Source organism: Equus quagga, chromosome 9 (genome assembly GCF_021613505.1).
Source record: "Equus quagga isolate Etosha38 chromosome 9, UCLA_HA_Equagga_1.0, whole genome shotgun sequence".
Classification (NCBI taxonomy): domain Eukaryota; kingdom Metazoa; phylum Chordata; class Mammalia; order Perissodactyla; family Equidae; genus Equus; species Equus quagga.
This window is the reverse complement of record NC_060275.1, coordinates 29230308-29257597: the sequence shown is the minus strand read 5'-3', so window position 1 is coordinate 29257597 and position 27290 is coordinate 29230308. Positions and strand designations below refer to the sequence as shown.

The 27290-nt window shown below is 41.8% G+C and overlaps 1 protein-coding gene across 6 annotated transcripts; it reads left to right on the top strand.

Moving 5' to 3' along the window:
- Nucleotides 1-264: 264 nt before the first annotated feature.
- On the top strand, nucleotides 265-26402 carry SLC14A1 (solute carrier family 14 member 1 (Kidd blood group)). Of its 6 annotated transcripts, none has more exons than XM_046672414.1 (11): nucleotides 283-385; nucleotides 1028-1091; nucleotides 2417-2502; nucleotides 8997-9153; nucleotides 9782-9971; nucleotides 12679-12807; nucleotides 14505-14697; nucleotides 17240-17387; nucleotides 17594-17728; nucleotides 22685-22734; nucleotides 24233-26402. In XM_046672414.1, exons 4-11 carry the CDS (start codon nucleotides 9012-9014, stop codon nucleotides 24404-24406), a joined length of 1161 nt encoding a protein of 386 aa, XP_046528370.1. In that variant the 5' UTR covers nucleotides 283-385; nucleotides 1028-1091; nucleotides 2417-2502; nucleotides 8997-9011; the 3' UTR covers nucleotides 24407-26402. The 6 variants fall into 6 exon arrangements, with proteins under 6 accessions (XP_046528372.1, XP_046528370.1, XP_046528369.1 ...); XM_046672413.1 differs by having other exon boundaries at nucleotides 2347-2502; XM_046672417.1 differs by lacking the exon at nucleotides 2417-2502.
- The last annotated feature ends 888 nt before the right edge of the window (nucleotides 26403-27290 follow it).

The window sequence follows — 27290 nt, the reverse complement described above, 5'->3', positions numbered from 1 at the left end:
CTTCCCCAAAATATTTCAGGGTGAGGGTAGGAGCTGGAGGGAAGAGAGTGGAGAAGAAAAAGATGAGCTTGAATAGGATAATTGCTGGGCAAAGACCTCGGAAACCGGCGGGAACTACGGCAAAGCTGTTGGCATGGAATCAAGAACAGAGAGAGAGACAGACATCAGGTACAGCCCAGGGGACCAGTTCCTCGGCAATGCTTTGGCGTTGGTGCCTACAGTGGGCGGAGAAAGCAGAGTGCTCTGATATGCAGAGTGGGGCTGTGAGTATAAAACTGTAGGTGCCTCTCCAGGCACTATCTCCTCGTAAGCAGCCTCTCTTCCAATAGAGCCCAGAGTGGCTTTATCAGCCAGTGCCTTCTGCCACTGGGAAGCCAGCTGGAGTGTGAGTACCCTCCTTATGCCTATTTGTTTCCAACTGTTCCTTCTTGGGGGGTTGTCCTTCTAATTTTGGCTCTTTTTCCCTTTTCTTTTTTTAATGGAGAAATATGTTGCAGATGGTCAGAACTGAGCAGAAGCAGCAAAGTCAGAGTTCTGGTAGACTAGAAAGCAATTTACCAAAGCCCCGGGCTTCTTCCCAGAAGCTTGAAAGCAATGTCTTTGTTTATGGTTGAAGCCAAGTGGAAGCTGAGGCTGAGCTCCATGTACAAGACGGGTTCCAGCAAGGAGTCCACTTGATGTGCTAAACGACTCTGAGTTCATCAGTGCTGTATAGTTTTGAGCTGTGTTCTTGAAATAGTTAAGTAAAGTTGGAGACTTCAAAAACAAGTGGCGTACTGGGAATGGTCCTTTCCCATTACGGTTTAATGGACCTTTTTGCATGTGCTGTCATGCTGAAGGGAGTGTACATGATAACCATCGGGAGAACTGGTCGGCCACGCTGAAGCCACAATTGGGCAGCTGTTTGCAGCTGCTTTTTCTGGTGTGGAATTCAGACCTCGAGGCTTCTAGGAGTAGTGTGTTCCAAGAAGTGTTTTAATCAGGAGACAGGAATATCTGACAGCATTTTCTTTGTTTCTGATTACAGCTTTAAAGAAAACTGAGTACCTCCCACCACTTAAAATCAAAAAGTACCTAAAATTAAGATTATTGTAAGTACCAAATAAATGTCAGTGCTGAAAGTCTCTTTATTATGATAGAACATGAATGTTAAAATGCTTTCTTCTGTGTCAATGTCCAAAACTTTGTACTATTTTTTAAAGTGATACTTGAGACATAGAAAATTAAAGACTTTCAGGTTTCTCCAATCGCACAAATTTCTACTATATGCTGACAATAGAATGAGTCTTATTTCATGCAATAAAATAAGGAATGTTGGTTGAATTGAAATCTCGATATTGCCTCACATTAGAATGATGAGTACTGCTTGTTTCACTAGTGATCTGGGCTACCAAAAGTGCTTTCTGACTCCTGCTGGAAAGCTCATCAGGTGCAGCTCCCAGAATATTCTTAGGATGTTAACTTCAACACACACAGGCCCTGGTGTGAATGTGTCAGCCACACAGGAGAGTGAGGCTCACTTTGAGGCATGGGAATATGTTTTACTGCTTCTGGTAAAAATTAAATAGAGGAGGGAGAAAAGAAGAAATATCACACATACAACTTTTCTGGAACTTCTGAAGGGAGAATGATATCCTTGGATGCAATGGAAGTTTAAAAAAAGAAAAAGAAAACATAAAAAGTTATCACACTCGTTGAATTCAACTAAGAATTGTTTATTATTAACAAGGTGATATCCAATATTTAACAATTCTTATTCACATACAAGAAAAAATGCCACTTAGCAGTCTCTTAGACTGGGCTTTGGCTGTGCATTAAAAGTGTGGCAGTATCTTATTGCAGAAAAAAGACCCCACACTGTGCCTTCTTCTCCTCACATTTGTTAAGAATGAAGCTGAAGGAAACTGCTGCATTAGCGCTGGTGCCCAAGATGGAGCCCCAAAAGTTAGCCTGAAGCATTTCAGAGCCTGAAGCCCAGCCCCCTCCTCTGGAAGAGGCTTCAGATCTGTCAACCTCCTACTAGTGGAGATGCGCAGCAGAACTAAATCTGTGCGTTGGTCTCAGTGTGGGATGGTTTGCCACCATTTTTTGTTTTGTTTAAGCAAAGTAAAATAACACTCAATGTGTGTAGTCAGCTGGTTGTCCCTCTTTGCTGATGGAGCTCTTTGCTGATGGAGAAGTCTGCCTTCTCTGTTAGAGGTCTCCGTCTGGGGCCACATCTCCTATCCCCAGGAACCCACTGAGTGCGCTGCGGCATCCCTCTGTCTTGCATTTCACGCGCTCCTCAGAGCCAGGGCGCGCGTCCTGCTGATTCATGTATTTCTGCCCTTTGTCATGTATGGAGAGAAAGGAAAGATGAATGGACGGTCTTTGATTGGCGGCGCTGATGATGCCCCTCCTGGTCCTCTTTGGACAGACCCTTTTGGAAATAAAGCTGTTGAGGCAGCGCATGAAGGCTTCGCCCGGCTAAACTTGACCCTGGCCCATGGGCCACCAGAACAGGTACGCTTCCTTCGTGCAGCCTCTGTCTCGGGAACCTCGTGGCCTGCGCTCCAAGCTCTGGTGTGTCTTTTCTGAATAGAGCACGGGATTAGGGGTGCTCAAGCTCTGCTGAGTGGTGAGGCTTGGGCTGAGCTGGATGCACAGGGGCCCTGGTCCAGAAAGTCATGTGGCACTCATCTTGGTTTAAATGGTGGACTGTTGAGCTGCAGCTAGGAAAACGTGGTCTAGGGTTTTTAATGCATCCTGCTTCTATTTTATTAGACTTTCTTCCTTTTATTTTATTGCCCTGTCTTCTTAGTTGAAATTTAACGGCCTCCTGAGTCAGGTTTGAGAAGTTTGAGCATCAGTGGAAGGTCCCTGCTCCATTGCTTTGCACTGCAGTCCCAGTGAGGATGTGTGAATCCTTATAAATTCCCTAAAGAAATGCAAATAGTCTAGTGTGACAAAACTCTTGAGTAAACTACAACTTTCAGTTACTGGTTTCTCAGAACCAGTTCTCATGTCTGAGTTCTGGAACAAGTAGTCAGGGCTTCCAGGCTGCAAAGGGTTCAGCACTTCAGCATAAATCGTTCCTGGGGGCTCAGCAACAGCAGCAAAGGTCCCCATGACTCACCCCAATAGGCGGATATTGGAGAGACAAATCATAACAGCCTTCTATATGTTGGGCTGTGGTTTCAGACTAAAATACTTCAATCTTTATTTACCTTTGGGTGGCTTGGCAGGGAACTCTGGCCATTCAGGTTCTCAGTCACGTCTGGCCAGTTGTATTAATCAGGTTTCATATCTGTATCTCCAAAATCTCTGAGGTGATGATGTATTTAAAACCCTCTAAAATAAATGCTGGAAAATTTGAGAATATGAGTTTTTCACTCTGGAATAACCCATATACCTAATTGTTTCTGTAGTTGGTGGAAAATGCCACTTTAATGTTTTCGTTTGCTGCTGCCTCTGTAGGACTTAACCTACCTAGTTATGGAAACTCAATGCAATTGTGTGTATCTGAGCTGCTTGCCGTTGCCCCAGCTGAAGCCTGATGCCTCTCCTAAGTTGGTACGGCTTTGAAAATGAGTCACTGCACTGAGGAAAGGGCTTACGAGCAATATTTTCAGTGATGAGATTTAAAGAGGGACATATCTGAAAATAAATGATAGCCATCGTTTAGATTATGAAATAAAAGGCAATTTTTCATCATTGCTTAATAATTCAGTTTAACTATGGGCCAGCTGAGCTCCATATGGACTTAATTTTGGTGTCTGACCTCCAGCAGTTTTCAATTTAAGAATTTCTTAGTTCTGGCAGAGAGCATGGTGAGAAGCAGAGCGCGGCCTTCTCTCCCGCGGCCCTCCAGGCGCTCAGGCCGCAGGCCAGCGGGTGAGCTGGGGGGCCTTGGAGACAGACCGTGGGCTGTGCCCTGCAGAGACCCAGAGCTTTCACCGCACTGCCTACTGGCCAGGCCCAGACCTTGAAGCAGCAACAGCGAACCTCTCCCCCCATCCCCACCTCTGTGGCCTAATGACAGCCATCTCGCCAAGCCCAGAGCCTGCCAACCACCTGGTATCGGAAGAGACATGGTAGAAAAATAGACCACATGTGGCCAAGAGGAAGTGCCCACCACCCTTTGGGAAGGTTTTCTGGCCCTTTATAGAAAGCCTGTGTATATACTTTTAAAAAGCTGCTCTCAACTTGCCCCTCGACCTTTCAAAAGAAAACCTTTGCCACATCTAAGCCTTCTAGATGTAAAGAGGCTGCCAACATAGGATGAAGTAGAGTTAGAGAATCACACATCTTGCAAATGCTTATTTGTTTTCTTAAAAATCGTAGAAAAGAAATGGCCTCTAGAAATGACTGTTTGAAATGGAATTGTTAGGCCACGACTAGAAGTGACGTCAGGAGTGACACACATCCAAGTTTGTTCAGTGGGTTAGAGGACATAGAATAGAGGACCTTGAGGAGGAAGAAAGGAAGGTTCTATGCCAGAGTGGCCATGGTTAGAAGGCATTTTCGTATTATAACCGTTGTTTTGTGTGCGCATTTTATTCCTCACTACTATATATATAGTTGACAATGCTAAGTACTTTTTTGAAATATCTCATCTTTCTAGGTGTTCTGAAGTGCCTGATATAGGTTAAAACTAGAGGGAGTAAAAAGACATTTTGTAAATATCTTTTTGTCAAAATTCATGTGAAATATTGCTTCTTTTGAGGGGAATGGCCAAACCCCATCTTTGAACAGTACACACGTGTTTGTGCACTGGCTCAGGGGAGAAGGAAGTGGAAAGAGCTTTATGCCAGTGTGTTTACAGTGAGGCCAGATTAACCATTGTCCCTTATGTTCCTGCGTTTGGTTACCTTGCTGTGTAGGTAGTGTATATCGTAAACCAATGAGTCCTAATTTTGCAATGTCTAGTCTCTAGATGTTAAAAGAGGTTGCCAGTGTATGACAAAGTACTTAGTAAAATTAGCCCATTTTGTACACTTTGTATTGAAATTCATAGGAAAGCTTGTCTCCTGTAAACGACTTTTGGATATGAATTTGTGAAACCACATCTAAGCATTATATGTACTTGCACTTGTCCCCTGGATTGGTAGGGGAGAGAAGGAGGGAGGGAGGGAATGATTCAGGCCCAAATGGTCATATTTAGAGGATATCTCAGATTATAACCATTGTTACGTGTGCAATTTTATTGAACAGTGCTGTGTACATAGTGGGCAAGTAAGTTCTTATGTGAAATATCTAGACTTTCTACATGTTTAGAAAGGCACAAAGTAGGTTAAAAGGAGAGTTAGTCAAATACATTTTGTAGATACCCTTTTGTTAAATTCATTTGAAATACTGTCTTTTAGAAATGGAATGATCAAAATGATCAAACTGCCTCGCTGAGCAGTACACATTATTACATTTGTGCTGGTTCGGGAAGGAAGGAAAGAAAGGTGCAAAGGGCTTTATACCAGTAGGTTTATAGTTAGGCAGATTAACCATTGTCCCATATGTCTGTGCATTTTGTTTTACTTAGCTGTGTATATAGTGTATAAAAGACAAACGTCTTAATTTACAACATCTAATCCTTCTAGATGCTAAAGAGCTTGCCAGTGAATGACAAAAGTAGAGTTAGAAAACAAATATTGTGTACACTTTGTGTTAAAATTTATGGGAAAGACTGTGTTCTGAAAGCAACTTGAGGAAGAGAAATTGTTGAAATCCCCTCTAAGCATTACAAATGCTTATTATGCTGGTCCACGGGGTTGGTAGAGATGAGAAGGCGAGGGCATCTAGGCTAGATATTCCTATTTAGAAGATACTTTCAGATTATAGCGTTTGTGTGCAGTTTGTCCAATGCTGCTGTTGTCTGGTGGACAAACTTAAATCCTTATTTGAAACAGGTAATCTTTCTAGATGTTTAAAAGGATACAACATATGTTAAAAGTAGAGAGTTAAAGGAACACCGTTTAAGTATTTTTTCAGTTAATTATAGGAATGGTTGTATTTCAGGAAGGGGATTGTTAAACCTGATGTCTTGGAGAGTATGCTGACTGTTCACCGGGTGGTGGGGGAGTGGCACAGGAAAGGAAGTGTCTAGAGAAGCGCTGTGTGCCCGTGAGTCTTTAGACAAGTTCAGATTATCTAACCATTGTTCTATATGTGCATTTTAGTTAAGATTTCTGTGTATTAAAGGATAAACAAGTCCTAATGCCCAAAGTTTATTAAAAGTAGAGGTAGTAAAGTAATCCTTTTCTAAGTGCCCCTTTGTTAGCTTTTAGGAAGGGCTATCTCCTAGGTGTGTCTTTGTTAATCCACCTCTTGGAGCCAGATGTAATCCTACACTTAGTCTTTGAAATGGCGGAGGAGGGCGATGAGAAAGGATGGAGGGAAAGGCTCTTTGCTTGCATCTCCATATCTAAAAGGCAGTTTTAGGTTATAACCGTAGGTCTATACGTGCGTTTTTGTAAAGTACTGTATTTATTGTGGACAAGGTTCAATATTTTGCAACATCTAAGCTTAGTAGATGTCCCGAGGTGACAATGTGTGATAAAAAGTAGAGCTAGTGAATTAATCAATTTATAAATATCTTTTTGTTATAATTGACAGAAAAGAAGCATCTTGGACATGGAATTGTTAAACTGTCTCTGAGCAATGTCCCTCAGGACTGGCTCATTAGGTTGGCAGCAGAGGGGCTGAAGGAAGTACAGAGGAAGGGATGTGTGCGGATGTGTTCACATTTATACTTGGATGATAACCATTGATGTGTGTGGCCTCTTTTGGCTGTACTGTAGGAATATATTGTTAGGTAATTCAATGGAAACATAACTCCTTGCTAATATTTTAATAGTGTAGATCAGATAAATTCTCTTAAAAGTATTATATTTTGTATACTCTGCTGCTTTATGTCTCTCTTTTTCCATCTGTAGAATGTGGTAATCAGGTGCTTTCATTGCTGTGCTTTTGTCTCACTTTTAATTGAACTTTAAGGGAATGCAGTATTTTAATTGTTAATTCTGCCAACATCTTTATCTAGAGAACTGTTGCCATTTTTGTCTCCAAGAAAGGCAAGATTACATTTTTTTTCTTCCAGTTTGAGTTGGTGTAGTGTATTCTTGGTTATCAAAATACTCATAAAGCTTTGGGACTTTGAAATGGTAAATATTCATGATGTCTGAAAAAGCATGATACGTAACTGTGCAATCTTAATTACATAAAAATGGATGTTTAGTTGTGCAGATAAACACACAGGACCTAGAAGGACGTATCAAACTGTAAACTTCTTATGATTAGGGATGACTTTGTTCATTGCTTCTCGTGTTTTTCAGTTTCCTATTATGCGCATGTTAACTTTTAAAAAAAATAAATATTACTTTAAAAACAAACAAAAAAAAGAATTTCTTAATGCAAAGGTTCATTGGAAGCCTCACAAAAGCTGGTGTCTAACACTATTTTGCCAAAAATAAATGAGCTTGGTCTAGAATACGTTGCATAAATAGCTTCTGCTTTGTGTAATGATTAATGGTTTGCCATTGTTTAAAAGCAGGATGGTTAGTTGGGCGGTAAAAAAATACAGCTGAAGTGTAATTGTTACTCAATTAAAAAATCAGTTACCCACAGTGATTTCCGAACCAGGATTAACGGAAGCCAAAACTAGAGTCAAGGTTGAAAAAAAATAAGACATAACTTTATTATCTATTAATAGCTATTTGTTGGCTCTGTTAAAAGGAATCATGATGGAGCCAAAAATAGCCATTAGAACTCCTTATTCACAGCCTGTCCAGAGGGAGAAGATGAGCTGGTTAATCTTCGAGGGCTCTGGGTATTTCCTTGGTCATGTCTTATGTGCCCGTAGCTTCAACATTTCAGAATGATGCCTTCTGGGGTCTGACGGTTTTGTTGTTCCCCTTTGTCACACTTACTTGGCTATGCTCTTGGCTTTTCTTGCACACTCAAGGTGGTTTTGCCATTGTCTTTCATCCTTCGTCTACCTCTGGGATTACATCATTGGTCTTCTTTTGTATCTACCATCAGCACCATGAAACCTTCATTTTTGTCTCCAGGGTGCCACATTCTGGTGATGTTGGTGCTTTCCTATTACATACTTCTCGTAAGAAGAGAAGGGGCTCGTAGTGAACACAAGTCATGGTTCTATTGTTAGCATTTTCTCAAGGCATACTTACTATAGTTATGCCCTGTACTTTCTTATATCATACTATCCTTAGATCACAACTCTTTGGTTTTCAACAGCTTTGTGCACTTCTACCTTTCCCAGTTTCTACACCTTTGTGGAATATTATTCTTGCCTGTTTTTAAACATGTAAATAACAAATTCCAAAAATAAAGAATATCTGAGACAGTTGCCTAATGTGAGGACATATTCAAGCAATCTTTGAGTTGGAGAGTGTGGATGAGGGGGTTTCTTAGGTTGTCTTGACACACAAACTTTTTAAAATTTTTCTTTGCTTTCAAATTTTTAAAACCAAAACCTTTTATTTTAAAATAAAAGCTTAATTTCAGGAGGCTGCTTGTCTTGGAAAGTAGCTGATCAGTTTGCGTTCACGAGCAGGCCATTTTGTAACCTTATGTCTGGCTCCTTGAATTGATGGCACGAAGCTTAAGGAGTTGATCTTAGCTCTGTCTATATTATTATTTGACTCATTATGTTAAAATTAACTATTTTTCAATCTTTTCCACTAGACTGAGCTCTTGGAGCGCAGGATTTGGTGCTCAATAAATGTTTGTTGAACTAGAAACTGAACCTTATGAAATTGAAAACCGGAAACTTCTCATGGTAGCAGTAAAGACAGTGACGGCAAAAGTAGTAGGGGATTTGGGTAATAATCTCCACGGTGTTATTTCAAGAGGAAAATGTGCTTTCTTAGTCCCATGGGATGTCATGGTCCAGATGAAGTGCCTTTAGACCTATCATCTATGGCTACTGCGACCAGGCCCACAGCTGACCAGTTTGGAATGTCCTATATTACGGTGTTTATGAGCTCTGTTCTTTCCTCTAGGAATCAGAGGAAGAGATGGCCATGGAGGACAGACCCACTATGATTAAAATGGACCAAAGTGAAAACCAGGGTTCACCATGTCGAGGGAGCAGGTGCCTCCCCAAAGCGCTTGGCTATGTCATGGGTGATATGAAAACATTTGCCAACTGGCTTAAAGGTATTTATGCTTCCTTTCCAGGAGATGGGAGAAGTGGCTGTGGGGGAAATGGTTTGCTGGCTCTTCTACTCATATCTTTAGTTATATTTTTATATATACTTAGTTATATATATAAAATATATATAAATATATATTATATATATTTAGTTATATATACCTTTTATCTATCTCTTTCCTTTCCACTTTTTAACTTTCTACTTTCTGACAGGCAATCCTCTTCAAGTGTTTTTATGTAGATGGGGTCAGGGCCAGGGTCCTCCTCATATCAGAGGAAGGTACTTAGTTCCATTCTGTAATTTCAGTACTTAAAAACTGAAATTTTACTATTGGTAATTCATTGGTTTAGTTTAAGCATCTGTACCTCTGAACATGATAAATAAGTGCCTTCGATGCTTTCTGGAGCTGAAGTTCTAGTACGGGCAGTGTGGGCTGAGCGTAAAGAAACTGGGTGCCAGTGAAGGGGCAAAGTGTACAGAGAGCTTCAAGGAATATCAAAAATAAGTTGATCCCTTCACCAGAAGGGATTTTGATGATTTTGCTCTGGGCCGGGGGGCGGGGGGCCTAGACTTGGGAGGGAGTACCATTTGACTTGCCACTTCCTTAGCTCTGCCCGTCTCATCTCTTCCAGACAAACCCCAGGTACTCCAGTTTGTTGACTGGGTTCTTAGGGGCATGTCCCAAGTGGTGTTCGTCAGCAACCCCATCAGCGGAATCCTGATTGTGGTGGGACTCCTGGTCCAGAACCCCTGGTGGGCTCTCAATGGCTGTGTGGGAACGGTGGTCTCCACCCTGACGGCCCTGTTGCTCAGTCAGGACAGGTAGGCACATCCATCCAGGCCTGCTCTTCTCTCTTCTGAGAACACAGGAGCCAACCAGTGAGTGTGGGCAGCCGCGATAAAGCCCCGCCCTTCCAGGAGAAACAACCTTTATTCCACAGAATTCTTTATATTTGCCTTTAGTGAGAGGTCAGGGAATCGTTTATGGTCTCTTATTCATGGTATCTAAATAAGTGGCTAGTCCGAATGTTGCCAGATTCTCATGGCAGTACATGGTAACCAGAACTAAGCTATAAATAATCCCCAAGAGAAGTTCAAAAGGGCTCTTCTTTAATAATTAATCAATTATTTATCATCAGCATTTTGTTTGTTTGGGCAAAAGTGCATATGAGTTCATGAAATGCCTCAGAGGGTTAAAAATGCCCCAATCCCACTGTATTTTGTCTGCATGCTTAGTTTAGCAAATTCATTCTTCATAGCATAGACAGTGCAAAGGTTAGGTCAGCTTCTAGAGAGCTGAATAACCACAAATTCCCAATTAGCAAGTGCTGACTTAAGAAGTGTTAGTGTTTCTTCTGAAATATGTGTTAGGTTAAAAATAGGCTGAACTTGGGGCCAACCCCATGGCTGAGTGGTTAAGTTCACACTCTCCGCTTTGGCGCCTCAGGGTTTCCCTGGTTCGGATCCTGGGTATGGAGCTAGCACTGCTCATCAGACCATGATGAGGTGGCATCCCACATAGCACAACCAGGACCTACAACTAGAATATACAACTATACTAGGGAGCTTTGGGGAGAAGAATAAAAAATAAATAATAAATAAATAAAAAGATTGGCAACACATGTTAGCTCAGGTGCCAATCTTAAAAAAAAAATAGTGTGTACTTTATAAATTGAATATCAGTTGTCATTGAAGAAGTGATGAACTGACTCCCACCAGGGTCTAGCCAGCTCCTGACTAACTGGTTCCTTCAGGGAGACTGCTGGTCTTCTATGTGTCCAGGATCAATGCATAATCCCCAGTGAATGGTCATTATACAACTAAGCTCTTGTCGCTCTTACTGTGAGTTGCTAAGGAGCTTCTTGGAGAGTCAGGAAGTGCCCCACTTTCCATCAAGTCCAAGGAGGCTGATTTGATCTCTATGGAAGGTGATTTTGTATCTTAGGTTAAACTCTATTCCAATGTACATCAAGAAACGGGATTTCCAGTTTGAAGGTGTGGTCCAGAATTGTGCCATATCGAATATTCCTTTATTGTTTTGCTCCAGTGAGAACTGACCCATTTTCCTTATCAGTATTTTTTTAAAAAGTCATATTTGTATGTATTAGTTTTCAAATCTCTTTTGCTTTCCTTGGTCCTAAAGGACTATTAAAATGGCAATCTTCTGTTTTAAGTGAATCCACATCTTCCTGTTGTTTTAACTGTGACATTCCACAACTTGTAGATGTTGCCATTAATTTTTTGTTGATCGAAGCCAAGCAGTAAATCGGAAAGCCAGTAGCAGAGAGGACAAATCTTGGCATAGTTCTCCACTGTTGTCGTAAACGGTCCCAATTTCTGGAGAGCATTATTACTTCCTGGGTTAAACCAATACAAATTGTGTCACCTCCCACATGTCCCAAAGGATTATTTAAGGGAGACAAAAGACTTTTGAACAGGGGGTCCCACACTAATGTTCTCACCCAGATGAATATAAGTGATATTACGTTGCTGTGGTACTATGTGCCCCCTGCTCCAGTTAAAAACAAGCCAAGGAGAAGCTTCCACACATTCCTGTACCACTCCCGTGGTGTGGCCCACTGGCTGCATCACCTTCCTCGCAGGCCCTGCATTCGCACTCACGCACTCGCTTCACCATCTTTATACCGCATGGCTCCCACACACTTCATCCTTTAGTGCTGGGCCTTTCCTGGTGCCAGATGTTGCCAACTCTCAGAGCCCCGGCGAGCCTCGCTTGTCAGCCTGGGGGCTCATTCTACAGGAGTCACTTGGGGCTTCCAGTTCCCAATTATGAAATGGGAACCATTTTGGCCAGGAGTACAAACTTACCCATAGGACAACTTTTAGAAGTGAGGTTAAATACTGAGAAGCAAAAAGGAACCCAAGAACGAATTAAGTGCTAAATATCCACCTAATCAAATGGAATACTTTGCCAAGTAAAAGAAAAGTAATTGTTTACCTTTGCAATAACTTGGAAATGTATATTTGGAGAAAATAAAATGGAAAGACAGGAAGATGAAAATGTATGCTGAGTTGGAAGATTGATGTTTATAAGGTCACAGACACTATGAAAGTGAAATTACATTTCAAGAATCATATACTTCTCACCAAGAAATCACACTTAGGAAACAGTTTCATAACACTAAAAATACTATTCAAGTCAGAAGCCCTTAATGAGTTAAAAGAAATAATAATTTTCCAAATCAAGGGCTAAAAGGAAGCAAAACGGGGTAGCTTGCTGATTTTTGTTTCCTCTTCTAGATGCCATAATTCTATCTTTAGAATTTCGAATTCTATCTTTAGCTATGATGCCTCTGTAGGGCGTTGTTCTGCATGCACATTTGTATTTTATCTATGTATTTTTTTTCATGTTTTTATTAGTATTTGGCTTCTGTAGACTTTGAAATAAATGTCTAAATATAGTCTCATTTTCTAATGTGAATGTGATCTGGAAGTTACAAGTGTCATTTATGTGCCAGTCTAGCCAATGTCCACGTGGGAAATGTCCATGCTGTGCTCTTGCCCACAGGTCAGCAATTGCCGCAGGGCTCCAGGGCTACAACGCCACCCTGGTGGGAATACTCATGGCTGTCTTTTCAGACAAGGGAAACTACTTCTGGTGGCTGTTAGTCCCTGTATGTGTTATGTCCATGACTTGGTAAGTTGTACCTGGTTTGCAAAATGCCCTTAAAAAAATTTATAGGGGGGAGGAGGGAATGCGGAGCTACTGTTTAACGGGTGCAGAGTTTCAGCTTTGCAAGATGAAAAATGTTCCACGAATGGATGGCAGTGACGGTTGTACAACGTGAATGTACTTAATGCCACTGAACCGCACACTTTCAAATGGTTAAAATGGCAAATTTTGTATTATGTTTATAACACAATTTTTATAAAAATAATTTCTTAAAATTTAGATTCAGGTTATGTCTATTGGAAACAGGAAGCATTGAAACACACTGATGCATGTGGCCCTCCACACACACCTCACCACCCATGATTCTGATGTATTTGGTCTGGGGTGCTGCCTGGGCACTGGGAGTTTTAAAGGCTCCCCGGGGATTCTAAAGCGCAACCAAAGTTGAGAACTAGCCCATACATCAGTGGTCCTCAGACTTGCACACCGTCAGGATCACCTGCAGGGCTTGTTAAAACAGACTGCTGCTCCCCTCCCCAGGGTTTCTGACTCAGTCAGTCTGGGTTGGGGCCTGAAATGTGCATTTCTAACACATTCTCAGGTGATGCTGACGCGGCTGATCCAGAGACCACACTTTGAGAACCACTGTATCTATATGGACTCCCCTTACCCACCTGGCCTGCCCCTTCAAAAAAATTCTTTACTGCATTCAATTCAGTTGTTGTTTTGGGTTTTTTTTACCCTAAATCCTTTTAAATCTTTTTTTTGGAAGCAAACATTTCCTTCTTACTATAGCAAATTTAGAATATAAAGTACTAATATCCACACAAATGAGAAGAACAGCCCACTGTGGATGGTGTCTGCAGGAGGGCAGCTCACCCTGGCTGCTCCCATGGGTGTGTGGAGGAGAACCTACCGGCAGAGCCAACCGCCTCAGGAAGTAACTTCCGACCTGTCCTGAAGAACAGGCTCAGGGCAGGAGGTTTTTCCTGCAGGTGCTCACCACAGCCCCTCCCACAATCCAGGAAATCTGGTGTTCTGATCGTAAAATGATGGCTCCTTGATTAGGTCAACAGGTGAGAGCACAAAAGGAACCCAGAGACCATCTAATCCAATCCCCCAGGTTACAGACAAGGAAACTGAGGAATGGTACCTTGCCCAATGTCACAGAGTTCATCAACACTAAAAACTACGCCCCCCTGAGTTTAAGATCTTTTTCCTCTAGCCCACACCGCCTGCATCCTCCCTTGGACAATTGTTTCTCTTTGTCAAAAATAGATATGCTAAATACTCATGGAGATGATATACAGGTTCAAGATCACAGTTGTCTCTGGTGGGGAAGGAGGGGCATATGATCAAGTGGGTTACACAGAGCTCTTTAACTGTGTTGTTAGTATTTTATCTCATACATCTTAAATACTTCAAACATATTTTTAACCCCCAGATATATAACTCACTGTGAGCAGCCCCAGGGTATAATCTTTTTAAAACCAAATAAGCTAAGAGTTTATTTTGGACTTTATTCTCTCTATGACACAATTTGTCCCAGGTTGCTTTTGGGGGGTTTTGTTTTGTTTTGTTTTTTCTGTGAAAAATTTGCCAACACAGCATTTTAGGGACTTTTGTCAATGACAGAAAACCTTTCATAGTACAGAGATTTCGTTTGTCAACCTGGCTTGTCACATGCACATTCTTACATTCTGTTCTGTTGTTGTTGTTAGCCCAATTTTCTCAAGTGCACTGAACTCCGTGTTCTGCAAATGGGACCTCCCTGTCTTCACCCTGCCCTTCAACATGGCGTTGTCAATGTACCTTTCGGCCACAGGACATTATAATTTGTTCTTCCCAAGCAAATTGTTCACACCTGTAACCTCAGTTGCCAATGTCACCTGGTCTGACCTCAATGCCCTGCAGGTAAGATACACTATCTTCTCACGTGCTCCTGGCTCCGGAAGATACCCAGCATCCTCCTTGTTAATTGTTCATGGGCGTCAGAGACTTATAGAGACTCAGTTTGAGGGTGGCCTTGCTGCCTCCATCTTGTCATCTAAAGCATTTGTTCTCCTCTAAAACTTTGGGCTCTAAGGGATTTTTTAAATGAATATTTGGTCACAGCTAACTTTTTGTAAAATCTGCTGTGCTAACTCCAGAGTATAGCTCTGTTGGAAATTAGATACCGTATTTCAAACTTGGCCCTTGTTTGGGTGAGCGTGACAGGGCCAGCACTTGAGGCAGGGCCCTCCAGCCTGGGGTTAAGTCCTCCATGACCTACCTCCTCCAACAAAAGAACTGACTGCTTACTGTTAGATCCCATTACAGAACCTCTCTATTCTGCTGTTTCTTATGGTAGATCTCATAGTATATGTGCAATAATTCAGGGTTCTCAAGCTTTGGTAGGCATGCAAACCACTCTTTTTTAAATACCAATACAAGCTCCATCTCAGACTGCCTAAATTATAATATAATGTCTGGGGCTTGGGCCTGGGAACCTGTATTAACAAGCTCCCAAAATAATAGTGGTGTGGGACAGAGTTTGAGAACCACTATCATAGGATGTATACGATGTATCTTTTCACAGATGTGCATAGACAGAGCACTCATTCTTAAAAACCTGGTTAAACCAAATCAAATTCCAGCTCTTCCTACTGGTGTTTATTTAATAAGTCTGTTTAAAGTTTCTCGATTATTAAAAACAAGAGAACACTTGATATCAGAAGAAAACCAAAGACCTTATCTTTTTTAAAGCGCAAAAGACTGGCTTTCCCATTATCAGGTTATGAAACACCTTTTACTGCCCTCTTCTCTGAGTGATCAAAACATGGGAAGAGTTTTTTCTTTAGCTTCATTTCCAGAAAATGAATGGGAGCATTTGGAAATACCTCAGAAGAAAACTCAAAGATTTATTAGAGCTACCCATGAAAAATAACATTATAAAATAATATTAATTTATCTATCTAAAACTGCACCATCCAATACAGTAGCTATTAGCCCTATGTGGCTATTTGAACTTAAAGGTAAATTAGTTGAAATTAAATAAAATTTAAAATCCAGTTTCTTAGCCTCACTAGTCACATTTCAGGTGAACAGCACAGACGTAGAATATTCCATCATCACAGAAAGTTCTACTTGACAGTGCTGATCTGGGGACGTGGCGCTCTTGTCCTTCCCACTCTGAACTACCACCCCATCATCAGCATACTTATTTCCCATCTCACCCAACTCCCCACCTCTGTGGTTACCTGAGGGAAGTTCTGCTGTCCAGTTCTAAGATAAAAGCCTATGCAGTCTTTGCTTGTGTCAAGTTCCCTGGTCTAGAAGAAACAGGAAATCGTCTTGTATGTACATGAAGATCCACCAGGGGCCGGAAGAATTTAGGGCCTATCCTAGAGTAGGCTCAAACTCACAGTATGGTCTGGTGTGCTGAGCAAGGACTAAATCAGCGTTTGGAAGCCAGATTAGACCCAGCCTAATGCAAGAAGAGAGAGGGCTCTCCTTCGTGCCCAAGCTGGACCTCACCCATCAGACTCACTGCTTCTCAAAGGTCCTTGCCAGAAGGTACACATGTGACCTAGAGAAGGTGGAGGGAGTGAGATGGGAGCTGGGGAAGGCAACTTTCAGTAAGTGGCCTTGGTCAAAAGGGAACTAACATGGCTAATTTTGCCTATCCTGCCTCTACCAGAAGGGTTGCTAGAAAGAATTTTCGTTTGTTAGCTTGAGTCGAACTCTGTACCATTCGGAGAACTGCCATTCTGTGAACACATTAGCTGAATTCAGGCCTCAGCCAGAAAGTAGAATTGTGGCATTTACATGTATTTTGTGTTTTGAGGACTATCTGACGTTTGTTAATAAGTTAAGGATATCCTAGTTTAAATTAATATATGTTCTTGTTAACAACAGAAGTGTAAATATGGTCCTGATTCATGAACTTGCCAATAATTGTTTCTGAATTGTGGATAAAATAACCTGACTCCAGGTCTCTGGCCTCAGTATTAACAACCAAATTGCATGGGAGTAATAACATTTCTGTTGACTATAGGAATGTGTTGATGTATTGGCATCAGCACTGACAGACAGTTGAAAGTCCTAGAATTGTAAGCTGTGGTCCCTGCCATCCTCTCTGGGAGGCATGGCAGATCCTCACAGTAGTGGGTAGTGATACTGGGAGCTCAGCAGCAGCCAAGGCCAAGTGTCTGTGCCAGCAGTAGAGCCAGTGAGTGAAGGGGAGTTGAGAAGGCATGCTCAGCATGCACCACGGAAGAGCTGATGTGTCTCAGGGGATAAAGCAGAAGAATGACTGAGATTTTTCTGTAGCTAGAGAGAATTTTAAAAATTAATAACAATGATCTTGAAAGATAAGACATGCTAAATCTATAATTACATTGTATGTGTTGGTGGATGTCCTGTGGGTTTCTGTTCAATAATTTTAATGACCTCATTTTCTAAATTGTTTTTGCAGTTATTGAAATCCCTGCCTGTGGGTGTTGGTCAGATATATGGCTGTGATAATCCATGGACAGGGGGCATTTTCCTATGTGCCATCCTGCTCTCCTCCCCACTCATGTGCCTACATGCTGCGATCGGATCATTGGTGGGGGTAATAGCAGGTAATCATAAGACTCGTTACCAGATATTGAACATCCCCTCCATCCCGTGCATTGTCTCAGGCATCTTCTATGCTCCAGACCTTTCTTGAGGGCTTTGCTTCTAAGGGACCAACGGGAGTTCTCGGATGCTTCCCCCACCCCCAGACTCCCTCCAGAGCATCCCACCTTTAGTCCACAGCTCTGACCCCTCCTGCCTTGCCTAACAGGAATCAGTCTTTCGGCTCCATTTGAGGACATCTACGCTGGACTCTGGGGTTTGAACAGCTCTCTGGCCTGCATTGCAATTGGAGGAATGTTCATGGCACTCACCTGGCAAACCCACCTCCTGGCTCTTGCCTGCGGTAAGTATCCCATGTGTCTGGGGGAAGGGTTGCTCATGATTATGGGATAAAAATCAAGGAGAAACAGTAAAGAAGGACAGAGTGAGAAACTAGGGTTGGGGTTCTAGTTTGTGCCCCCTGGTATCTAAGTTATCTAAAGTGCATGACCAGGGCAAGTGACATCCCCTCTCTGGGAGGAGTCAAGTCTGCTCTACCTACCTCACTGGTTACCATGAAGACAGGAGAGCCTATTGAGTTGTATTAACCATTTTAGAATATGTATATGTTGGGGGATAGAAACTTGACATGCCCTAAGTTCTTCTTACTAATTCTTTGACACAAGAATGTAGACTCAAGCTAAACACAGAGTCATTTCCCCAGCTGAATCAGGTGGGATTACATGTGACCCTTTGAGAATCACATTCATCCAGCTATTCCCAAACTTGAGCGTACATCAAAATCACCTGGAAGGCTTGTTAAAGCCCAGATTGCTGGGCCCCACCCCTAGTCCCCGATTCATTGTCGGAGGTGGGGGAAGGGGTTTGCATTTCTAACAAGGTGCCAGATGGTGCTGATGGTGTTGCTCTGGGGACCACATTTTGACAACTACTGTATTAATCCTTTCTTTAAATCCCCATATTCTACCCAGACTCAGACTGTCAGAGCTAGAAGAGGTTCTGGAGATCTCCACTCCATCCTTCTCATTTCACTATTAGGGTACTGAGGCCAGAGAGGTAAAGTGATGTGCTGAAAGGCATCCAGTCAGTTAGGGGCCAATGCAAACCCAGAATTCACATTTGCTAACAACCTCCAGACTTATTCCTGCTACACTTCTCTGCTCCGTTTGGTAGCATTCATGCCTTTAGGTGAAAACAGACCTCAAGTGATTTGGATTTGAAAAGCTAATGGATTTCTCAGGCCATTATAAGGGGAGGCTTGTTCACCCACAGCCTCTGGCACCACTAATTCAATAGAAGTGAAAGTATTTAAGGGGCCGGCCCCGTGGCCTAGTGGTTGAGCTCCCTGCACTCCGCTTCAGTGGCCCAGGTTCCGTTCCCAGGATGCAGACCTACACCACTCATAGCAGCCATGCTGAGGCAGCAACTCACACACAAAAGAGAGGAAGATTGGCATGGATGTTAGCTCAGGGCAAATCTTCCTCAACAACAACAACACAATGTATTTAAGATAATGTGCTAGAGTGAAGGGAATGACAGTCCCTGGGGAACAAAGGAGCAGAGGAATAGGGGAATGTGCAGAAATTATTTCTAATGTTATGGATTAGAGTTGGTTTTCGACCAGATTAATCAATCCAAGCTATCTAAATCATTATTAAAATGGTGGACTACATGTCAGGCAGGATTTAGAGGGGACTCCTTGATTGTGCAGGAGGTAGGATAGGACCAAGGATTTCTAAGGCCTCATTCAGTTTTGCTTTTCCAATGCTTTAGCAAGGTTAACAAAACCTGGTTATAGGGTGTTTCCATTTACCCATCATTTTGTCAATTTCTTTATAGTTACAGGGCTATTTCACCTAAGAGCCCTGTCAAAACCTTTTGCTCGTTTTCCCATATTTGTTTATAAGCTTAGGGCACAGGAGAAGTTATGGACAGATTATGTGGCCACTTGAGTTCAGCTGGATTAGACTCTTTTATCCTACAACCTTCTATCTTTATTCAAAGATTGGTTTGAAGTTTCAAACCTTTATTTGATGGGCATACCTTTGTGTTGACTGTAGCAGCAAATTTGTATTAAATCCTCGTGTTGCCACCTTGACAGTACTAGGCAGAGCTGGGGGTTTAGAAGCTTTAGATGCCATGCGGTTCCTGCATACAGAGGATGACATAGTGGAAGGCATAGACGAGGTGAGTCAGAAAGGGAGCCCACAGGAGACCATACGATGTTTGTAGCAGAACAAGGAGACACGTACAGCACACGATTCTTTGGGAACACTACAGCTCAGAATCATCAAGAAGTACCTCCTGGAGAAGGTGGCTTTTCTATAAGTCCTAAAAATTGAAAGGAGGAATTCTAACTGGTGGAGGGAATGGTCTAGACCAGCATGGGGACAGCCTGAGTATATCCTTAAAGACCAAGCAGAAACTATTTTTGGTCACAAGAGTTGTTGATGAGGTCTTGACAGACCACGGAGAGGGATGAAACCAAAGATGTTTACAGGTGTTTCCCCAAAGCAGGAATATCTTTGTTATTTTCATTTTTATAGAAATCATACATTTATTGTACAAAGTGGAACAAACAAAAAATCAGTACAGGAAAGTATAAAGCAAGAAGTTAAAATATTCCATCCTACTCCCTAGATATAATTTTTTGCCTCCCTCTTATAAGGATCCTGTGATTACTTTGGGCCCACTTGGGTAATCCAGGATAATCCTATCTCAAGATATTTAACTTAATCACATCTGCAAAGTCCCTTTTGCCATTTAAGGTGACATTCACAGGTTCTGGGCGTTGGCATGTGGACATCTTTGGGGGCCATTATTCTGCCTAGCATGCCTTGCTTCCTTTGGATAGATCAGATTTTCTTTCTTAGTGTAGCATAATGGTTAAGGCAGTATATTGAATTAGTTAAGAGCCCGACCCTGGTCCCAGAACCCCAGCTCTGCCAATTTTAGTTTCAATAAATGCCAAATTCACCCACACAAAGGCCATACCAGTCTCCCTTGCCACCAACAGTGTGTGAGAGTACCTATTACTATCAGTCTTTTTCATCTTTGGACATAAAGTTTTGAGACAGACCTCCAGCCCCTCTCGTAAAGCAAATCTCACATGTAAAATGTCACAGCGAGTTTCACCTTGCTTGCATCACCCTGATACTGCCAGTCAAAAGACCAGCCTTGTCAGCCAAGGTAAATAAATAATAGACATCTATTACAGAGTTGCTCTTCCATTAGTTCAAATGGCTTTATCAGGAAGAAACCTTGGGAAACTCTGATAGAAACTGTCAATGCTTCCTTCCCTGCCTGTAAACTAGAAACTGCATAGCCAGGAAATTCCTCATTTTTATTTTATCAGTGCAAATTGTAAACACATTTTGTATTTCTTTTTCATGGTTGGGGTGTCATAGTAGGACTCACATGTGGTGGTCTGTTGGAAGGGATGTTGTCTATGAAGAGCTAAAATCCAATCTTCCCTTGAGCGCTGAAGGGCCTCTGCTCTCCCTCAGTTACCCAGCACACTGGCAGGGTCATCACCTCCAAGCCATAGTGGGCAGATTCCACTTCTAACATGAGGCTTTCCCAGGCCTACTCAGCAAGTCTTAATTGGTGGGCAGCTACTATTAAATTGTGTGACACTCATTCTGGGGAGAGAAAAACAACCTGGGATTGAATATCACTTCAAAACAGCATAACAATATGAGACTTGGGTGCCAAAAGCATGCCTTAGAAGTACAATAGGTATTAAAAAGAGAAAAATGGCAATAAGTTCTCATGTGCTAAGGGAAAGTGTTGTAAGAAGAACTGGTACTCAAGAAAGTAGGGACAGAGTGTCCCTGGTGCTTAGCCAAGGGCCAGTGAATATTTGTTGGATGAATGAATGAATGAATGAAATGGAAAAAATAAATGAAATTAGCAAACCCAAGCAAAGAAACTCTTCCAACCCAAGCTATTTCACCCTTCCGCTCACAGCAGTATCTCAGTCCCATGGTGACAGGCATGAGTTTACAGCTGCTGTTTGTGGAAATACATGAGTTCATTCAAGATACATCATCTCCCTGTAAAGTATGTCTTCAAGTTGTCTTTTTACAGACAACGAACCCAGATTCCAAGAAGTTCAGTGATTTGTCATCAACAAACAGAATGGCAGAGCTGGGATTTGAAGCCAGGACTGTTTCCAAAGACGAACCTTTCCCACTAGCATGAGACAATTCACATGTGAAAGAATTAGGTATACTGTTGAGCAAGAAATACCAGGACACAAAGACGAAATATTGATGAAAGGACAGAAGTCTATAGTAAAGTAAATGAGGATCACAGAGTCTCTCCCATCACTTCCTGTCCTGCCCCCCAACATAGCTGATGCAATTTCTCACTGGACTTGAAGACTAGATGGTGAGTGTGTCTAACAGTGAATGCTGGTGGCCCAAGTGGCTGTGTGGCCATTGTGTGGAGGTCATTCTTCAGACTGTCTCTGTGAACCCTAAGGGCTTCCCTGAGCCATCTTGAGCCCACTCTTCAACCAAAATGCACGAATTGATGATTTGCTAGTTGAGAACTTTCTTTTCATTATTTTACATAGAAAGGCACACATACACTCAAATTAACCACTCTAAGATTCGTGCTTACTCGAAGTAAATTAAAACATAGCATGTTTATACATTGACCTGTATGACAACTTTAATGGTATTTAGAAAAATGTTATTGTGGGAAGGAATCTCAATTTTGTGTTCAGTTTCTGCTGATCTCTGAGTTACTGCCTTCTTATTTTTTTATACCATGATTTTTTGTAGTTGTGAATTCTAACCAATAATATGAGAATCCTAGATGCAGTGAGATTGTATAGAAACTATGTATATCAAGAAACATTCATAATTTTCATTTTAATTCACCTGTGCTTGGATAAAATAACAGGGAAGTTTATTTACCATGGAAGGCCTTAAGTATTAGCAATAGCAGCAATAAAATAGTAACAATGGAAAAGCTACCTTTATTGAGTACTTAATATGTGAGCACAAGCTTTATGTCCGTTCGTACTCACACCTACCCCATGAGACAGATATTCCTATTACCTGCATTGTACAGGTGAGGAAATGGAGGCCACCAAGCTCCCAAGTGGTGGAGTCCAGATTTGAACCCAGAGCTGCTGACTCTAAGCTCATACTTATAACCAGAGTGCTGGGCTAGCTGGTGAAATATGGAAGTTTACATTCCAGGGGATTTACACCAGAAGACAGTCTTTCCTGTGATGAAAAATGTGCCTACAATCATTGTTCTTTCCTCTCTTTTTTTGTTTTTGTAGCCCTGTTCACTGCCTACCTCGGAAGCAGCATGTCAAACCTGATGGCTGTGGTGAGTTTGCTTTAATCTCACTTTATCATCAGCGTGATTGATCAGATTTCAATGATATGGGAACCCTCTTGAAGTCTACCTGGGTGGGCTCCCAGGGCAGGATCTGTGACTGTGATGGCCACTAATTTCCCATCTCCTGGACCTTCCTGTCTTCACTCACCTTCCAGCATCATAGTAAATTTTAGCCCAAACTGCAATCACCAGGCTTGTTAAGAATATCAGATTCCTTGATTTAAAAAAGTGGAACTTAGTTTGCATAGCATATTATCAAGTTCATAGCCTAACTCTGAGTGTCAAGAAGTTGACTTTACAATACCTTTTACTTAAACAGAAAGGCAAGATTACGTAGTAGTTGAGAAGTCAGGAAAGGGAGGAACAGGATAATTGGCTAAAGACAGATACTTTTTTAATGAAGTCAATAGTTTTTCATATCCCTTTTTTTTAAATCCCCAGTCAGTCATTAAGACTTATTCAGACCCACGTCCTGGCTGAATTATTTAATAGGCAAAATCCTTGCCCATTAAGTACCTCCTGCCACTCCTTCTCCTTCCTTTTCAGCACTGTCCTACCCGTTGACCTCCTCCTTCCCCTCCCCTGAGGAGCCCAGTGTCCCCTGACTGTTCCAGGACCCTCCACCTCCCAGTGCTCTGAACTTTTTTCTCTTACCCACCATTGCTGGTGATGCAGGGCCGGTTTCTGATAGCTCAGTCCACGTTGATGTGGTCATGGCTGCTAATGGGTCAGGACAGTATCTAGCCCTCTCAACAGCAGCATAGAGAGTTTGTCTGGGAGAGTCCTTCTGGAGACACAATATCTTTCTGGTAGAAAGTCAAAGCTCCCATCCATGATGGAAAGTTCATTAGAGCATTGTGGGGCCCTTTGCATCCCAACAGAGGTTCACAGACATCAGTCCATGGATCAGAATTGGGCAGGCTGCACAACAGAGGCAGCTAGGGAGATTTTGAAAGATACAGACCCTTAGGCCCTGTTCCTTGGCATGTCTGATAGAGCAGATCTTGTATGGTGCTTGGGCATCTGTGGTTTTTTAACTCTTGTTCCCCATGATTCTGATGTGCAGTCAGGTTTGGGTACCATCACACCCAAGGGGGGGGTCGATGCATTGGGCCAGACCTAACCAACTGCATGATGTATGCTCAGAATTGCATGAGTTGCCATGGACAGCACAGAAGAAGGACTTACCCACAAGGAGCCTAGAGCCTATTTGGGAGATGGAATGAAAAGAAGTAAAGCAAGTAGAGTCTAAGACCTGGTCTGGATGGAAGTCAAGGAGAGAGAGGTCATGAATGATGACATTTCAACTGCTAAATGCTCTAAGATCTTAGACTCAGTCTCCATGGACATAAGCAGAGTCCAGAACAATACCCCAGTGACTCATTCCCCCTGGGTTGAATAAGAATAGAGTGACAGGTAGTGCTTTGTGAACATGCGCTTTCTGATGGGATCTCAAAGGAACATGTGGCTTGTCTCTTCTTCTCAGGTTGGATTACCATCTGGTACCTGGCCCTTCTGTTTGGCCACACTGTTGTTCCTCTTGCTGACCACGAAAAACCCCAACATCTACAAGATGCCCCTCAGTAAAGCCACTTATCCTGAAGAAAACCGCATCTTCTACCTACAAGCCAAGAAAAAGATGGTTCAAAGCCCTTTGTGAGAGCTACCCCCGTCCACGTTCATGGTCACAAGTCATTTCCAGGGTCTCAGCAAACCTGTTTTTCACTAGTAACAACTTTCATTCTAAACCATCAGTTATCTGTTCTTATGCTCATTTTGTATTTTTCTTTTAGACTCCAGGAACATCCCCAAAGATGTAAGAGACACATCCAGATGATGTGCCCTGGCTACGGAATTTTAAACCCTAGTGGGACATTGGCGCTAAGACTGTAATATATTTATAAAGTCAAAATACTCCAACGGAAAGAGGGAGTGAGACTGGACTAATTATTAATATTTATTAATATTCTTGGTGTTTGGTTGGTTACATAATATTAACAGTATTAAAAATTAAGCTCTATAAACTAATCAAGACTTAAGTGAATGGAATTCAAGGTCATGAAATCAAAGTCAACTCAGAATTCTCAGATAAGCAGTTCGGCTTATGAAAAATCAATGCAAGTTACACATTACAGCTCTGGTCAACATCACAGGGGTGCAGGCTGATCACGCAGCTGGCTCCCCAGCGACTCACCAGAATGGCCTGGATGCTGTCCACTGTGTGTGTGGCATTCTTTTACAGGAGATCATTGGTTTTTCTCAAGCTGACAGAGTTGCAGAAAGGAAAAAGGGATTTTGTCAGTCAGAATTATTCTATACTGTCACGTTTTTCTTGGAGATTGCAAAGGATTTTTTAGGTAGAATTTATTATTTTTTTCTTATGAGAATGGATTTGTTTTCAATAAGATAAAATAAGAGAAGATCCTGGCTTTACCAGTTCCTGGATATTAAAGAAAAGTTACATTTTTATAAATACTCCTCAAGGCTATTTTTATTTTAAACCCCAAGTTGATTTTGTAAATGCTATGATTGCATAGAATCAAGTCGTCAACATCCGAGAGCCCTTTAAGGTCACATTTTCAATTCATCTGAGCATGTCTTACATGTTATAAAGACTGAAAGTTAAGGTCAGCTTGTTCCTGGGTGCTTAGAAGTTGTTGAATTTCTTACTTTAAAAGAATTCATTATTTTCTACACACAATATTCTTGCTCAGAAACCAATGGCATTTGAACCTCCAAAAAGAAATACAGATAACGGGTTCTCTTGTTTTTCTTTTTTTTAATTTAAAAGTTATCCGTCCTTTAAAGATTCTATAACTAAACATGCTGAAGATGGAGGTGGAAAGTTATCATCATTACTATCCACTTCGGTGTGTATCAATTGAGTATTTTGGAGGATTCAAAAAGTGAAACAGTGGAAGCCTAAAGATTTTCTTTTCTCTTTGGGTTTGCAGTGATCCGTGCAAAGCACACAGTTTGCTGAATGAATAAACAAAAGGGAAGTAAACCTAGAAACATTTTAGGGAGAAGTTCAGTTCTTCCTTATCTCAGGAAAACAAACATTGTTCTGATTGAAAAACCCTGGGACCAAAGCCTTTTGAAACCATGAATTTGCAACTGTCATAGAGTCCTGGATATTCCTGTGGGAAAATGAAATTTTCAGTGTTTGAACTGAAATCTCCCTTGTTAGGGATTTTGTGAAACAAGAGTTGGGTGGGGGGACAAAAAAACAAGCATAACCAAAGAGAACCAGGAGTGAGGAACCCGGCCCATGGCGAGTGAACCTGAGGCCTCTAGAACATCTCCAAGTCCGCCTTCAGAATGGAGCTCCAGTGTGCTAACTACACGCCTTCTTCCCCGTGCTCACACAGCCTTGTAAATAGGAACATTTAAAAGCCTTGTACATTGTCTAATTTAAATAATATTAATTTTCTCAAACCATTTTTGTTACTAAATATTATCCTAAAATTAAGTGAGTATTTTATTAGTTTTCTTGGGGAGCATTTGTATTTTTCCTATTGTCTGTAGAACAAATTTCTGTGTAAGAATATGAATAAATTATATTCACAGGTCAGTTGTGTGTAAGTGCTGTTTAAAGGCCATGTATGCCTTTTATAGCTATTGTGTATATTAAAAGTCCCATGCATAAGTATGTATGGCTTCCATCTCAATGTGCCAGACTCCTTATTCCTTTCTTATACTTGGTAATGGCACCAGATGTATAGCTGAGCAAAGCCTGTTCAGTTTCAGATTTATGAGCCCATCCCCTCCGGTATCATCTCAACTATCCATTGTTCTCCTCACTCAGGGATGAGAATGATTACTGAGGGCAGGTACAGCTGTTCAGAGCATGCTCCTCGCACTTTGAGATGAATATCTCGAGAGCCAGTTTCCACACATTCCCAGACAGGCCCTGGGTACCCCACCAGGGCTGACCCTGGGCCATGGTATGCCTCAGGGGTCAGCTCTCTACAACAAGCCACTTCTCAGAATGTTATCCCCTGAGGGTGAAGTCCCCTGAGGGTGAAGCCACTGGCTGTGCTTGTCTCTACCACCTGAAATGCTTCTTTTCCACCTCCTTTCCTCCATAGTTAGCATAGTTGAAAGAAAACATAGTAAGAATGGAAACATACTCCAACAAGCTTCAAAAGCAGCCCAAAGAAGAAACAAGAGGCCACCATGGATTGGCCACATCGGAGTGCTGTATGTCAAAACAAAACCTCTCCTACCTATTGTTTCAAAATAATAAGTTTATGAGAATGATCTGGTCATTAAATCCCCACTTTGGTCTGAGGTAGAAAACAGAGGTTTTGAGGCTCTTTTGCTAAAGATTCCAGATACTATTTATCTTTAGGAGCTACAGGTGTCTGCTTGTTATCCATGACACCTGATTAGCATGGAACACATTGAGATCGAAGGTTAAATTCCATGGGAGATCAGGAATTCCCAAAGGGGCTTCTTACAGACAACCTTGCAAGAATGTTTTTGTGGTTTTGAAGTATAGAACAAGGTTTTATACAGATGAATGTTTTCAGTCTTATCTA

What these genes read in the sequence shown, in the direction of transcription:
- SLC14A1 (XM_046672412.1), top strand. Translation starts at nt 2,335, where the DNA reads ATGTATGGAGAGAAAGGAAAGATGAATGGACGGTCTTTGATTGGCGGC. An exon ending in TGTGTTATGTCCATGACTTG is followed by an intron (nt 12,808 to 14,504) that starts GTAAGTTGTACC and finishes TGTTGTTGTTAG; the next exon opens with CCCAATTTTCTCAAGTGCAC. An exon ending in TGTCAAACCTGATGGCTGTG is followed by an intron (nt 22,735 to 24,232) that starts GTGAGTTTGCTT and finishes TCTTCTTCTCAG; the next exon opens with GTTGGATTACCATCTGGTAC.